The sequence below is a fragment of the Staurois parvus genome, unplaced genomic scaffold (assembly GCF_062004578.1).
Source record: "Staurois parvus isolate SC_StPar_1 unplaced genomic scaffold, SC_StPar_1.0 ptg000282l, whole genome shotgun sequence".
NCBI lineage: Eukaryota > Metazoa > Chordata > Amphibia > Anura > Ranidae > Staurois > Staurois parvus.
The window spans coordinates 2,685,040-2,702,109 of record NW_028318078.1 but is presented as its reverse complement, the minus strand read 5'-3'; the positions used below and the strand labels follow the sequence as shown (position 1 = coordinate 2,702,109).

At 40.6% G+C, this 17,070-nt stretch overlaps 1 protein-coding gene across 8 annotated transcripts in view; it reads right to left on the bottom strand.

Moving 5' to 3' along the window:
• CACNA1D (calcium voltage-gated channel subunit alpha1 D) overlaps nt 1–17,070 on the bottom strand; it is a 537,089-nt gene that overhangs the window by 61,758 nt on the left and 458,261 nt on the right. For all 8 annotated transcript variants that reach the window (XM_089681862.1, XM_089681863.1, XM_089681858.1 and 5 more), the window contains 4 exons: nt 15,921–16,017; nt 13,590–13,692; nt 11,204–11,305; nt 2,147–2,277 (listed from right to left, as the gene is read on the bottom strand). In XM_089681862.1, coding sequence (XP_089537988.1) covers nt 2,147–2,277; nt 11,204–11,305; nt 13,590–13,692; nt 15,921–16,017 — 433 coding nt within the window. The remainder of the gene's footprint in view (nt 1–2,146; nt 2,278–11,203; nt 11,306–13,589; nt 13,693–15,920; nt 16,018–17,070) is intronic.

Below are 17,070 nucleotides of genomic sequence, written 5' to 3'. Positions count from 1 at the left end.
GCTGCCAGTCAGTGCCACCAGTCAGTGCCCAGGGGTTGTGCCAGTCAGTGCCGCCAGTCAGTGCCCAGAAGTGATGCCAGTCAGTGCCGTCTATCAGTACCCATCATCAGTGTCACCTATCAGTGCCGCCTATCAGTGCTGCATATCAGTGCCGCCTATCCGTGACCCCTAATTAGTGCTGTCTATCAGTGCCGCCTATCCGTGCCACCTCATTAGTACTGCCTATCAGTGCCCTTTAGTGCTGCCTATCAGTGCCCATCAGTGCCGCCTATCAGTGCCCATCAGTGCCGCCTCATCAACGCAAATCAGTGAAGGAGAAAAAATACCTGTTTGAAAATTTTTATAAAAGAAACAAATAAACTTTTTTTTTTTTTTCAAATTTTTTGCACTTTTTTAAATTTATAGCGCAAAAAGTAAAGCGCCCAGTGGCGATTAAATACCACCAAAAGAAAGCTCTATTTGTGAGAAAAAAATGATCAAAATTTCATATGGGTACAATGTTGCATGACCGCGCAATTGTCAATCAAAGTGCGGCAGCGCTGAAAGCTGAAAATTGTCCTGGTAAGGAAGGGGGTATAAGTGCCTGGTAGGCAAGTGGTTAAATAATGATAAAAAAAAGGGGAAAAAAAGTATTTATAATGTTTTTTATATCTACACACAAATGTTTTGCCTTTCATTTCTATTTTAAACTGTATGGGTTGTTTTACAAGGTGAAGGTTTACAATTACTTTAAATGTCATCGGGTTCCATGCAAAATTTAAATAAACACATTTAAAAAGCTTTATGTATGTCCTAATATCCTGGTGACACACATTCCCTTCATTTCTTGTCCTGGTATCTCAGGAACAATAAGTGATGTTGAATCTCTCTAGTTGTGTCACAAAAATAAAACTGACTACGTTCTAGTCCATTTTAATTCTGTACAAAATTAACTTTTGGCCCTAATATTCATTTCCAGTTTAAATGGGAATCCACATAAGCAAAGCTTTCTCTGTTATCAGAACTGGATTCTAAAAGAGAAATGTTTAGCTTTATCATTTGTCCAACCAGATATACAGTAATGATAGACAAAGAGAGCAAAGTGCACGACTAAGTGTAGTGTATGTAAATATTTATTAAAGGAAGACAATTAGCAACTCACATAAAGTAAGACAAATTATGCATATCATGGTTCCCAAAATGATTCCCATCTGGGGAGGACACCAAGGAAACTGTCACAATGGATACACTGGATATGGTCTAGTCCGATCCACATGTGCTGCTTCCTGTACTGAGGTTGCTTGTTCACCCCGGCTACCACACTACACCCCTTGCAGCAGTAGCAGCTCCATCTTGGGATCCTGGATGCCTTCTCCTCACAGCTGCAGATGCACCAATGACTGTAATGCATGAGATCATCAATGCATTGTGAATTGCCAATTATTGTGTGCTGTGTCCACCCCTCCAACCTGCTGAGCTAATTGTCTTCCTTTATTAATTGTTTACGCACCCACTACACTTAGTCTGCGCACTTTTCTCTTTTTGTCCCTTTTCCACTTATACATCTCTTCCGTCTCTCAGAAGTGCTGCACTAAGTGTGTTGGACTGGATTCTTCAGAGGTTCCTAAAGCCATAAGATTTATCCTGAGGATTTGGACCACACTGTGCTTTCCATCAATGTAGTTTGTCTCCGCCCTGGCTGCACCCATCGCACCAAACTGACAAATCTTTTCTTTATATAGTAATGATGGTCTGTCAACATGTCAGACAAGACACATACGTTTACAAAGGTATAAAAACTGGAGCTAGCTATTTACGGAAGATCCAGAGCACTCCTTGTGTGCCTAATGCACTCAAGATTTAGAAGATGAATTGGGATTCCTACCAAATCTGTGAACACCCTTTGAACCAGGGCTTCTATTTATAAAGGTTTACATGCCCAATTAACCAAGGAACAGAAAAATCTTTATAAACAGAACCCTAACTGTTAAAGTGCTGCCTAAAAGAGAGATCCTTCCCCAATCCTTTGCCCTTGTCTGTAGATAGCTACATGGCTGTATGCCGTGCTTGACACCATCACACGAGTCAGGAGGATGAGGTTTAGACAAAATCTTAGTTAGCATATATGAATAAGATCAATACATTGTATAATATAAAAAACAATCACCTGTAGAGCCACGGTGGAGTTCTTCGCAGGGTATTTCCCCACCAGTCCTTGTTCTTTTCGCTTCTTGAATTTCCTAAAGTAGTCCTGTATCAGGAAGGTGGCATAGAACTTCCCCACGGTTACCTCATCATCTAAATGAACAGACAAATCTTTCCCAAGTCAGCAACATTCACGATCACTCTGAACACTAGCATCTGAAAAGAAATGTGATGGATGCAGCGGATACTAAGCTGTGCAGAAGAAACTAGCACAGGACACCGACAAGCAAGCAAGATGAAGATGAAGGATCTGAAGGAGAGATGATAAGGGAGATCCAGCTAGACAGAGTGCATCTACTACATGCTGGAAGTGAGGATCAGTACTTGTTTAAGCTGAAGTAATTGGTGTACAAAAAAGGTGGGCTGTACAGTCTTGGGGTCCTCAAATACATTATTAAACTCATATTTTTCAAACGTGTTTTAGATATGTATAAATTGAAGAGTAGATAGGTTGAACACTGGGGGAGATTTACTAAAACTGGCGCAAACAGAATCTGGTGCAGCTTTGCATAGTAAGCAATCAGCTATTAGGTTTTATAGTCAAAGCTTAAATGAACAAGTTGAAGGTAGAAGCTGATTGGTTACTATGCACAGATGCACCGGATTCTGTGTGCACCAGTTTTAGTAAATCTCCCCCATTGTGTAGTTATATATCAAATTATGGCTTCCCATTAGTTTACAGCTGCTATTGCCTAAGATAAGCAGATTGCGCTGCAGCCTTGAAACAGCTGTTTTAAAATTCCACTTTTGCAAGTGAAGGCAGTCATGCTACCAACTACCCTCTGTACCCTGCCACTTAAATGCTGGAAGTAGATGCTCAGTCCTCTATTTAAAAAAAAGATATTGTTAGTAAAATAAGGTCACTCCCATTCTCCTGATAAAGTAAGTGTCAGTACTGCTCTTAGCAACAGCCATGACACACGTATGACAAGAGGTAGGTGTTCAGCGTGCTTGGATCCTAATGGGAATACAACTCACATTGGATGGCAAGCCCAATGTGCTTGGGAGCACAACAGCTAGAGGATGTTGGATGTATGTGAGAAGAGGTGTTCACAAACTTAAAGTGTCATGTAACAAGAGGTGCTCCTTTTAAATAAAGTCCGGGGTAAAAAATCCATCACTTTCATACATGAGGTTTATCCAAGTTAGCAGGCCAAAGGATTGTTAGACGTTTTCTACACTAACGCAGGCCATAGATGACACAACGTTCTTTCCTGCAACCACGGCTTTTAGGAAAGAAGACTGCTCAATTTTTGACCGTGTTGATGAGGGAATCCCTGGATCATTGTAGCTCATCGTGGAGCTACTGTGTTCTCCAGATGGGGGGTACACAGGGAGCCGTCCCTGCTGGGAAAACACATTGATTATTGCTAGCAGCTGGATAAATTGACTTGGGTGCAATCAGCCTGCACAATACATGGATCAAATCTCAGCCTGTCCCTGCTGAACTGGCCGAGATTCAAACCATCAATGGCTGGCTTTAAATGCTTTGCCTGGCAAAATTCCCAACTTTTCCTACTTTTAACTTAGACCTGATTGCCCTGTTAGCACTTCATATAAAAACATATGATCTTATATAAATTAAATATGGCCAAGAAATATTTTCATCACAAGCACAGAGCAATTTGTGATAACCGAACTACCCACAATTACATCATACATCCAACAGTCAACACACATTGTATCTGCTCAAGAGGGGGTTCTCAGTAGCCTGCAATGACCACTAGAAGCCATATAACGCACAGTAACAGTGTGGAAAATCTCCCAAATCCCCATTCTGTGCTAAGAGAACTATTCTGGCCTATTCTGGGTTTTTTTCAGCCCTAGCTGTAGTTAAATCCTTTATGAAAGCCATATTTCCAGCGATAATCATGCAGTAGTGTGTATACTTTTGGCATTACTTAGTCATTGGTGCCATTGGCCATTAAGCTCTTCATATTTGAAGAATGGACAGCAGCAGTCAATAAAAGTAGAATAACAGACAATTTTTTTTTTTTAAGTTTTGCATAGAGTATCAAAAAGTTACAACATATGGCAGATTTTTGTTACTGTCTGTGTCCCCACTAAAGATCTATTGCCTCACTTCCTGTCTAGGTGATCAGTGCCACTATACAGGAGATGCGGGGACTCTCCCCTATGAAGAGACTTAAAGTGGTTGTAAACCCTGTGAAGTGACTGGCCTCAGGTGATACACAGAGATGAAACACATCATCCTACATAAGTTGTACCTGTTTATCTATAACCACCTATCTCCTACATCCATTCACAGTGCATTCAGAGTTTACACAAGATCTTTCAGCTTTGAAAAGCAGGGGGTGGGGGGCTGAAGTTACACTCAGTGAGAAGAGCTCTGAAAGCTGATTGGATGGAAGGGACACACCCCCTTTCACACACCACACAGGAACAGAGCTGAGGCTGTCAATCACAAATCACAGACTGTGCCCACCCCTGTCACTATTTTTCTCTTGGTGTCAGGAAAACTTGTCAGAAGTGACTCATGCTGATAACAGAGGAATGAGGAAATAGAAATTACACTTAGTGCTCTAGACTGAGACAAGTACACTCTATAGAGGGATATGCTTTGTTCATATTCCATGTTCGAGGTTTACAACCACTTTAAAGCAATAAAAACTCAACAGAGTTTCGGACCCTTGTCTGCTTTACTAAGCAGAGTGTTTTATGGCTGTTGATATTCCATTTGCAGAGACCTCCTCTTATTTTTTGTCTTGGTGGCTACCAACCCTTGGGCATTAAATGAGGGAGTTCCTCCCAAGAGGAACCAAGACAGCAACAAAAACACATTTGTCAGTTCTAATCTTTCCCCACACTATCCAAAATATAAAATAGTCTGTCTGGAATTACAGTAGTGAGCATCACCAACAGTACACACATTTTTGCATGAGTTCCCATCTCTGAGGTTTCTATCCAGGGGTTGTTCCGTGGGTGTACCAAGGATAAAATACTTACCGCTGGCAAACTCTCCCCCAAAGCTATTGTTACAACTGACTCTTGGGACATCAATGGAAATGTATGAAGGTTGAACCGTATGACACTACAGGACCCATACATGCAGGCAACATCTACCAAAGATTCTGTATTCTGAAGCATGCATCTGTATCGATATTAACAAATGTAGGGGAATACAGCTGGCAAGAGGCAACACTAGTTCCATGCCACCACCCTAAAACAGAATTGCTTCAGAATATTCTGAGAGGATAGTTGAAAGGAAAAGAGAAGGCTGCAGAGAAAGCTCAAGCACAGTAGTTACAACAAGTACAAAGCAGTTCCGTAAGGCCATGCAAGCAGTAGAGGTATACGACTAAAAAGACTGCAGTTAGACAAAAACAATGGTTTTAAATGTGCAGTATCAAAGTTTATTTTCCCCTGGTTTAATTGTTTTCAGATCTTCTTGATGTGGGATCTCAGCGCTGTGTTGTTGTCACTGGCCGCCACAGTCCTGCAAGAAAGTGGCTGCGCTAGCCTAACGCCATTGCTAATGCTGCTCCTTGTATCATGCTGAAGAGCAGAGTGGCCAGCATGCTCTGCCTAAGAGACTGAGAATGTCACCTTCACAACGCTCAGCCTCCATCACCACTGGTACTGGGGGTCCTCAAGGTGCTTCCAGACCTGACCACTCCTTAAAGTTGCTTCAAGACTACAAAAGTAGAATAAGCTACAAATGACTAAAGCAAAGGCATGTAACTATTGTTATGGATGGTGATAGAAATGGATTCTGCACCTTTAAAACACCAGACAAGTATAAGAAAGCAGTAAATAAGTCACGTGGCTGATTGGCTGGTGACAGAGGAGAAACCAGTAAATATTACCAGATACAGTATTATAAAGGCCATTGTGGTGCACAAATGTCCACTAGAAGGAGAGAGGACCTTAAATCCACAGGGCTTTGTGTATTTGGGTGTACTACATCATACTAAGGAGTTGTTGAATCAGATGAGGAAGAACTTATACATTAAAGAGTATGTAAACCCAACATTTCATGATTCTGATATGTGCCTGCTGTACCATGTACTTGTATGAAAAACTATCCATATATTTGTGTATTCCTTTGTGTGAAGTCACTGGTGTTCCTGCCAGTGCCTCTTCTCTCCTATTAAAAACTGACTACACTAGGCATGAGAGCAAAGTGTGGTCAGTTCTCTAGCTGTCTTGGGAACTCAGTGTGCTCTCCTCCAATGATCAGATTTCTGCTCACAAGCCCCCCTACACAGCCATTCACTGGGAAGTTCAGTGCCCTGCTGTTTCTCTTCCCCTAGCTCTATGCTCTCAGCTGCATAAGGAGCTTAGAGGGCATGTGATCGCTTATAAAACAAGGGGAAAAAAGTATTTATAATGTTTTTATATTTATAGACAAATGTTTAGCTTATTATTTCTATTTTGAACTGAATGGATTGTTTACAAGGTGAGGGTTTGCATACACTTTAATTACAGCCCTGGTAACATGGCACTGGTTCTTGGTCTGGCAATACGGTACAAAACCTGGCTGTGTACAAACAGTTATGATTCTGGTCTTAGCAACAATGTACCAAATCTAGCTGTGGAACCATGGCTCTGATTCAGGTCCTCGCAACAATGTACCAAATCTGGCCCTGGTGACATGGTTATGATTCTGGTCCTGTCAACCATGTACCAAATTAGGCTCTGGAAACACGGTTATGCATCTGGTCTTGCAATGTAGCAAAACTGGCCCTGGCAACATGGTTTAGATTCAGGTCCTGAAAACAATGTAATAAAGCTGGCCTTGGTAACATTGTAATGATTTTGGTCCTGGTACCAGTGTACAAAATCTGGCCCTGGTAACAGGGTTATAATCCTGGATATGATAGCAAGATGCTGGTTCAGGATCTAATTGTATGGTACTGATTCTGGTAACACAATAATAATTTTATTGGTTCTTGTGACAAGGTACTGGTTTTGGCACTCGTAAATGTGCAACAAAGTGGTTATGATAACATTAAACTATTCCTGGGTGTAATATCTATTTATATGCTAATTATTTTGGTTTTGCTCAATATTGTACAGGTTACATCTCTAGTACCTGTTTTTGGTAATATGGTATCACTTCTGCCATTGGTAAAATGGTTTTCATTCTGTTTTGGCAACATGGTACTAAATTTGGTTCAGCTGGGATGGTGTGGATTCTAGTTCTGTTTTTACGAAAGGTGGGATCATTTCTTGCTCTGGTAATATGGTTTCAGTTCTATTTCTTGTAATATAATAGTGATTGCAGCTCTAGAAACATACTAGTGATTCTGGCTTGGGTAACATTGTACAAATTCTGGTTCTGTTCATATGCTTTAGGTTGAGACTTTTGAACTGGTTATAATGCTAGTAACATGGTGTTGATCTAGCTATGGTATCATAGAGCGGTATCTGGTTCTAGTAACATAGCTTAGATTTAGGCCGTAGCAACCTGCTATAGATATGGGGTCCAGCGACATGGTGCTTATTATGAATCTCATAAGAGTAACAGAGGTTGATTTACTAAAACTGGAGAGTGCAAAATCTGGTGCTGCTGTGCATGGTAGCCAATCAGCTTTTAACTACAGCTTGTTCAATTAAGCTTTGACAAAAAAATAAAAACAAATGGAAGCTGATTGGTTTCTATGCACAGCTGCACCAGATTTTGCACTCTTTAGTTTTATTAAATCCCCCCCATAGTTCAGACTAGGGCTCTAATAACATGGTACATAACACATATTCCTTGTTCCTGGGCTTAGATTGTACTGTGAAAGTGTAATCAAACATCAAAACTGATAGCAGCATTCTTGGAGAAAGGGAATAGACACAATCTATAGATACTTAACTACTAAGACAAATTTGACAACAGAAATAATTACAATGCACACTATATAAACTAGCAATGCCCTTTCTACAAGAAAAGCTATGGCAATGTATTGATGTTTGACAGGTACTCTCTCATTCTGGCCATTATCACAATGTCCCTTGTCACACAGCTCAGTCCTCTCTCAGTATACACTTAAAGAAACACATACACAAAGCACATATAAAACACATTAAGTCATCACAAAAATGATCAGTACTAAGAAGAATAATATAATTAGGAAATAGAGAAAAAGATTTGCAAGAACAAGGTTAGCATATCTGCAGTTAATAACAATATATATGAGCTGAAATGATTCCTACACATATCCAGATCCAGGTTTAAGGCACATTTTTGCATTGGTAGACGTAGAAGGAAATATTCTGTGTAGCAGCAGTTACACCATACCATTCTAATTCAGTATGTTTTATCTGTAAATTAGCCTTCATTCCCTTCACCAAAAAGGTATTGTCACATATAGAAGGCTTTGAAGGCTCTATTACCTCAACCCTCATCTCTCAGTTGGGTGGAAACTGGACTGTTAAAGCACTTGTGGGCTAATAGGATACTATAGGCATGGATGGGTAGTCAGGCTAATCTCTGAAGACTCCATGGGCATATCATTGGTGTAACCAAATAGTGAGAGACCAGTTTTTGGGTGGATTATGTCTTTATAGCTCATCTCCAACCTAAATGTTTTGTTTTGTATAAAGAGGTAATGTTTTAGAACGTTTGTCACATTTTTAATGCTCTTTGCGTCTCCAATGGGGAAATTTCCTCTCATTTCTTGACCTAAAGTCACCTGCCATCAGGCCACAAAAAGAGAATCCTCCCCACTAAAAGCACTACAGCCACAAAACTGGGCAAAGGTTTTAACCCTCCCCCACGCTTTTAATGCTGTCTGTGTAATTGTTGGGGAGACTTCCCTTCATTCTTCACAATGACAGGAAGTCAGGAAATTTGCTCCAGTGGAAACACAGGCATCCACAAACACCTCTCCCATTCTAAACAAAAGTTTAGGTTGGAGTTGGGCTTTAAGATTATTTTTAAATTGAGCCATATCTTCTGTGAGATACAACATTTAAGGACAGTTCCACCCAAAAGTTATATCTCACCGATTGTTAAATGCTGGAGTGGTAAACCAACCAATGGTTTCTTATATTTTTTGGGGACAGAAGCGGTGAGATCTTTGAGCTTAATTTTTAATGATGGCACACCTGCTACAGCTATTACGTGGAAGCTTCCATGCTCTGCCTACATTGTGGAAAGTATAACAGAAGTGGTAACACTTTAATGAAAACAGTGACAACAGGAAAATCAAAGGTGGGTGGGAACTCAGCAATGAAATTTATAGGTAAAATCTTGCTGCAGGAGTCCCCTAGATATAAAAGAAGCTAATCCATTACTTGGCTCACCTGATTCCACCTAAAATAGAATTTCCAACCCTATCCCACTGTGAAATGTATATAAACATCATTTTTAAATATTTCATTGGTACTTTTTGAATGCTGTATGTCAGCCAGCACTCATTCTACCTGTCCTTCAGTGTACAGTACTGCACAGGTTGTACTGTTAGTAGGACCTGAAGATGGTTGATCTCTGGGGAAGGAAACTAACCTTGCAGTGGGCCCCCTCCGTACTACTCTTTTTGCATAGGGGATGATAAATAAGGAAGTATACTTCCATTCTTCCTATCTCCCACAGAATCTGGCATTCTCCATCATTGTCCAACATCCTGGAATATGAGCAGGTTCTTGATGACCTCACATACAATGCAGTACTGCTTTTCATACATTGTACTGAATGAGGCCAAAGAGCTGCAACTTGTCAGGCTGCATAGAAAAGTGTCTTTAGGGGATCAGTCTAGCATGAAGGAAGCCTGTTTGAGTAAGGAATACGGTGAGTACATCACCCTATTCACCATCCTCCTAGGCAAAACATGTGGTTAACCATGGCAGTGCAGAAGGATCTCACTGCAAGTGTAAAGTTTTGCTTTCCCCAGAGTCCAGATTTAATATGAATTTGTCCTATGAGAGCATGGAGGCTTTCAATGCTGACCTATCCTTCCAAAACTGTTAGTCATTTGACTTTCATGCTTACCCTTTAATGATTTGAGTTACTGACCAAGGACAAGTATGCAAGTTAGGATATCTGATTAGGATTTCAAATCTGCCTACTTGTCCTGGGTCAGTGACTCAGAAAGCAAAAATACAGTAGAGGAAGGTAACAACCAGTCAAAAAGCATTTTTTTTCAGGTACAGGTTAGCAATGGTAGGTCTACTTTAACATCTAGGGACATCTAGAAATATTTTTTTACCATCATCTGTGAAGTGGTAAACATTATTGTTAATGTACTTCCTGCTATAAAAAATACAAGTGAATACACAAATTTGTTTTTTTAATGCAGTTTATGTTCAAACCCAGAAAGCATGTCCGATGAGTGTATTTTTGTGGAGTTTCTTATTCCTTTGAAGGGTAGAATTTAGTGCAGGGGGTGTGACTTGAACATATTGGGGTGGATTTAGGAAAGGCAAATAGACTGTGCACTTTGCAAGAGCCACTGAAATCATTTTCTCCAGTGCTTAGTAAATGTGGTGAAGCTTTCCTTTGTAAAGCGTACCTAAGCAGGTGCAAAGAAAATGAAAAACATTTTTGCTTGCATATGATTGGGTGATGAAAAGTCAGCAGAGCTTTCCCAGATTTACTAAGCACTGGGGAAAACTAGTGCAAATGCACTTGCAAAGTGTACAGTCTGCCTTAAATAAATCCGCCCCACTGATTATAATGCTCTGTTCTGTCAATCTGCCAGTATGAATATCCACACTAAGAATTTCTGCGTTTCATTGTCAATCAGCTGCTTCGGCTTAGGTGTCATAGAATTGTTCTTAAAAACGGAATTTAATTGAAGAGCATTTATGCAACACACCAAGCACACCCCCATCCATTGGTTAGGTATTGATGGGATTTCCTTTTAACTCTTCTGTAAATAATGAGAAATTGATTTGAAGCTCAAACAATACCTACTGGTGGCATCTAAGAACAGGGTTAAAAAACTGTGTACATACATTTTATTAAGTTTCATTACTGATTATTTTTTGCTGTCCTGGTACTAATGAATTACAGGTACAGAGAACCAGTAATGGTGCGACACATGTAAATGAAGGCTTTTACACTGACCGCCTGCAGGAGGAACAACTTGGTCCAGCAACTTCATACTAGTCTTTTTCCAAATTTTCTTTATGACAGCCCTTAGCTCCTCATTGGCCTGTTCTAGATTACCTGGAAAGGAAAAATAGAAAAAAATTATTTACAGAGACACAAGTGGTAATTATGAACACATACTCTATTGTATAAATTAGATTTTTGTATGCATTCTTTATTTTTCAAAACAAAAAGATTTTACACAGATTTCAAATGTGTACAACAGAAAAACTCCCAAAATCAAAATACAGTAGAGATCACCCTAAAGGGGGCATTCAAAATAGTAGACATATAAATATGACTTGGCTATGCAATTGGGTCAGTTCCCTAGGAAGCCTTCAGCCTTTGTAATAGTGTGCATTTGTCGGCCATACAGAACCATGGCTGCGTCTACTTCCTGATCTTACTAAAAGAAGTAACCTTTTTACTAGTCAGTAATCAAAGTATTTGATCCAAGGCAAGTCAAGGAGTCAGTTCATTCAAGCAAGGAGGATTACATTCTGCAATAAGTTGTATAACCATCAGGCTAATGGGTTTGGGGTTCAGTTCAAACCTAGAAGGCAGCTATCACTGCTGGGGTTCCCTGTACAGCAGCTGCATATACACATAGGGGTGGGGATGCTTGTGACATTCCTGACCTATATTTCATATATATATATATATATATATATATATATATATATATATATAAAATATGCTAGACTGTGATGTGAGAAACTGCTCAGTACAATACAGAAGTTGAATATTAATAAATAAAAGCTACCCATACACATTACAATCTAACCATGCAATCTCTTTAAACTTCCATTACATTTACTGAACCCTTGTAGTATGAGGGCCTACCTACACAATCTGTATACAGGTAGGTATGTATTTGCATTATGTAATAATAATGTAAAATTATATTGTAATGTGTATGATTATCATGTGATTTCAAGAAAGCACAGACAAACAGGTCTAAAATGATAACATTTTATAATCCCAACAATAAATGAAACTCTAATATTTCATTTTGTCGGATCTTATATTTGTCATTAAGGTGACTGTGAAGACAGCCTGTTGTTGAGGGTCCCATCTTTTGACAACTGTCTTGGTTATCATATTTGCTGCCAATAAATATCCAATCAGTTGAGAGAGAGAGAGAGAGAGAGAGAGAGAGAGAGAACAATCTCCGTGCAGGGAGAGACAGAACCGCCTACATAGGATAGTACTAGAGTCGGGCCACTTAGGAGAGAGTATAGATGCCCTGCACTCTGTACATAGAGCACCCTTAAGCCCTGGACTCTGTACGTAGCGCACCCCTAAACCCTGAGCTCTGTACATAGCGCACCCCTAAGCCCTGCACTCTGTACATAGCGCACCCCTAAGCCCTGCACACTGTACATAGCGCACCCCAAAGCCCTGCACTCTGTACTTAGCACACCCCAAAGCCCTGCACTCTGTACTTAGCACACCCCTAAACCCTGCACTCTGTACGTAGCACACCCCTAATCCCAGAGCTCTGTACATAGCGCTCCACTAAGCCCTGCACTCTGTACATAGTGCACCCCTAATCCCAGAGCTCTGTACATAGCGCACCCCTAAGCCCTGCACTCTGTACATAGCACACCCCTAAACCCTGCACTGTGTACGTAGCACACCCCTAATCCCAGAGCTCTGTACATAGCGCACCCCTAAGCCCTGCACTCTGTACATAGCGCACCCCAAAGCCCTGCACTCTGTACATAGCACACCCGTAAACCCCGCACTGTGTACGTAGCACACCCCTAATCCCAGAGCTCTGTACATAGCGCTCCACTAAGCCCTGCACTCTGTACGTAGTGCACCCCTAAACCCTGTGCACTGTACATACGGCACCCCTGCACTCTGTACTTAGCACACCCCAGATACAATCAGCCCTTTGAGAGCAACCATACTGCAGATGCAGCCTGCCCTAAACGTTAGTCTACTGTTAGGTACAGTATGTGTACAGAAGCATTTCATGTTCTTATGTAAACTAAAAAAAAAAGAGAAATAGAAGGGTCAAAAAGCACATGGTTTCCACAATTCTATTGTAAAAAAAAATACAAGGATCAATACTGCAGTATGTCACAATTGTAATGCTGGAAAGAACAAGAATTTAAACATAATATGAATTCCCATGTAGAACAAAAAGCACAGAAAGATGTTTGATCTGTGTTTTCTAGGGAAAAAAGGGACTAAAATGCATTGAAAACTGAAGTAGATTCCCATTGTTTGCACACAAATCCTTCCCAAGTTCCTCCACTCTGCCCTCCTCTGCTAAAATTGTATGGTTCCTCGTTTCTGTATTTCTAAAATGTTAATAACTCATTAAAAAAAGTTTTGCTTTGTAAGTACATACCCTCTGTTTTGATTTTCAGGGCTGTTCTAACCAAAGCGAACAATGTAGCATTAAACATTACTGTCCCATCGCTGTTCAGGGGCATATTCATGGCTACCAGTCTCTGGTGGAGGAAAACAAGTGTTAACACTTACATATGCTTAATTCATTCCAAATTAAACAGAAAGCCAAACTTTCAATCTTTGTCATTTTTCCATGCATGCATGAATCTAATTGGCTGCTATGTGGCAGTAGAGTCTGTCTCAATCCTATATAATTTTTCCATTAGAAATTTTAATACGTGTGCCTTTATTACGTTTTATTTTTCATTTGTGACTAAACTATGTTGATACACCATCACTAAAGTATATTGTAAATAACCTAGTATAGTCACAGCTCATAACCCCTGTGCAAAAACTGTTGAATGGCAAAGACAGTGCAATGTAATGCACAATGTAATGGAAGTGGCTGTTCAGAGGCTTAAGCCGGCCATAAATGTATTGAAATTCATCTGTTTCAGCAGGGAGCACAGAATTTCAATCCATTTATGGAAACCCTGGTTGTACAGAAGCCAATCAATTGACCTCTGTACAACAACCTGTTTTTTCAGAACAATCAGTGCTGCTGGCTATAGCCAGCAACACTGATCACTGTGTTTTGACAGCAGGGAGCCATGAAAACACAATAGCTCAATTGTAGTGATTCCCTTATCCACCTCCAATGTGTGAATAGGTAATTTGGCACATTTTGTTTTGATAATGAGAGATCACTGGAGAAGGAAATAATGTTTGGGAAGATCAAAGGAACCAGGCGACCAGGCAAGGAAGAACAAATGCTAGGTGGTTGCACACATTGACTACAGCTTTGGGGATGACACTGGAGGATGCTGCCAGCCTTGCACAAAGCCAACTTCTTTATAGAGCTCTTACTCACGAAGTCACTCAGACTCAAGTTGATGGCATTTAATAATAATAATGACCTGCCTTAAACTTGCCACACAGAGGGCAGACTTCCAACTAAAAGACTGCTGGTAAGACCTATTCTCTCTAAGGACCCTGGAAATCAATACAATCTTATTTCTAACTGAGATAACATGTACAGTAGATGTGGTGTATGGAAGATCTGGCTAAGATAACGAGCAATATCTGCACTCGATATCCATAGGTAGGCTACAATCAGATGGGAGACTAGCACATCCAGCGATCTTCAGTGGCATCTTGAATGACAGGTGTGTGTGAATAGCTGCGGTGGCTATGTGTGACTGTTTGCACATCCAGCGATTACGTGCAGTGATGGTGCCTGGATGCATTTTATCATGACCACTGCAGTTAATTACTGGTTGTGTGAACAGTTGCTATAACAGACTGACAATTGCCACAGCTATTACTGGCATTGATCATAGTTGGATGAATTTTGTGTATATCCAGCCACGATCACTGCAGTTATTTGCACACACCTGTCATTACAGATGCAGGAATTTGCTAATTCCTGATGTTGAAAATTGCACTGTATGCTAATTGCTCATCTGAAGCTATCTCCTTCATTGTCTGAGTCTAAAATTATTGGACAAGAAAGAAAGAAAGAAAGAAAGAAAGAGAGAAAGTAGGAGAGAAAGAAAGAGAGAGAGAGAGAGAGAGAGAGAAAGAAAGAAAGAAAGAAAGAAAGAAAGAAAGAAAGAAAGAAAGAAAGAAAGAAAGAAGGGGGGAGAGAAGACACAAGACTGCGGGGAGCGTGGATAGGGCAGACACAGGAGGAGGGGGTGGGAGGAGGAGGGGCAGAACCAGCTTTCTTTCTCCTCTCCTGTCTGTGGTGGTGGAGGAACTGTCAGCACTGGGGACAGTCTACCCTGACAGATCCCCTGCAGCAGGAGATGGATAGGAGTGGCGGAAGGTGGCACATAGAGGAACAGGACCGTGCATTTCTCACCTGCCGCCACTGAATGCCTGCAGGAGGGTGAGGAGAAGCAGGCATTCAGTGACAGCAGGTGAGAAATGCACGGTCCTCTGTGTGCCACCTGGCCGCCCCTCCTATCCAGGTGGCCCCAGCCCACCGGGCAAATGCCCGGTGTGCTCTATGGCCAGTCCGGGCCTGCTTGCAGGTTATATACTTGTAATAAGGTAGGGATGTGATACATGGTCATCTAGATCTCTCTGATTATGTTTGCTGGCTGAAGGTGATGTGAAACTGTTGGAAAACTGCCTTAGTGTATGACAAGCATAATACTGACTTGCAAAAGATTTAGTGATTTTCTAGCCCTGACTCTCAAGCAAGGGAAAGCAAAGATGTATTTTTTTATCCGACAAAATTAAGGACAACATGAGTGTATACTACATTATGTACACTTTTTCTTACCTTACATGCAACTCTGTGTGGACATAATTTTCCAAAACCCAAAGGGGGCTGAATACGACGGAGCAATGTGACCACATCCAGGTGTTTTATCCTTCCTCTAGATTACACAATAAGAGTTAATGTTATATGCATGACATATATGAAGTGCAAGGCGCTTTGATAGGACATTTACTAGTGCATGTAAAGCTAATTCACATCTGTAATCAACAAAGCAGGCATTTAATAATGGGAACCTGTTTTAGAGGACTTGGAATAAGGTTACATTAAAAAACACTACCTGCAAATAATATCTTACATCTTAGATTTCAGAGTTCATTATTGTCTGGAACTTACTTCCTTGTTCCCTGTTGCCCTCATCACCTCCTAAAGTGGTTGTAAACCTCAGACATGAAATCTGAACAAAGCATATGCCTCTATAGTGTGTACTTGCCTCAATTAAGAGCGCTAAGTGTCATTTCTCTCTGCCACTTCATTCCTCTGCTCCTTCCAATCGCCTCTCAGAACTCTCCTTACTGAGGTCTGTAGTGTAATTTTAGCTGTCCACCCCCTTACTACTGAACTATCAGACAACCTTAATAGATCCTGAATTTTGAATGTATTTAGAGAAAAGAATACTGCAGATAAACTAGTCCAACATATGTAGGATGCTTTGTTCCATCTCTGTGTATCACCTGTAGCCAGTCACTTCACTGGGTATATGTAAGGGTTTGCAAACACTTTAAGTCTCATGAGACTGTGCAGCCTGGGTTGGGGAAGATAGAAGTTGATGACATAGCAAATTACACAATCAGCTGACCAGAAATCTGGGATGTCTTATTGGCTCATCATTCTATATTGGGCATTGTAAATAATACAATGGGGTTGGTAGAGCCAAGGGCTGTGAACTGGAACTTGGGTAATGATGTTACAAATTTTAGTTACGGTACTTCATAAAGCTGAGGAAGCAACATAAATTAAGTCCTTAAAATATATTTTTCATTCAATGCTCACTTTAAGGCAAACCTGTATCAAACAATACAAATGTTTTCACTATTAGGGCTGCCCAGCAGGCACAGATACCTGCTGCTATCTTAAAAATGCCACCTGACACTCAGAAAGCCTCAACAATCCTTTTCAGATAACAGCTTTCTGAAAATCTTTATTGTGATAG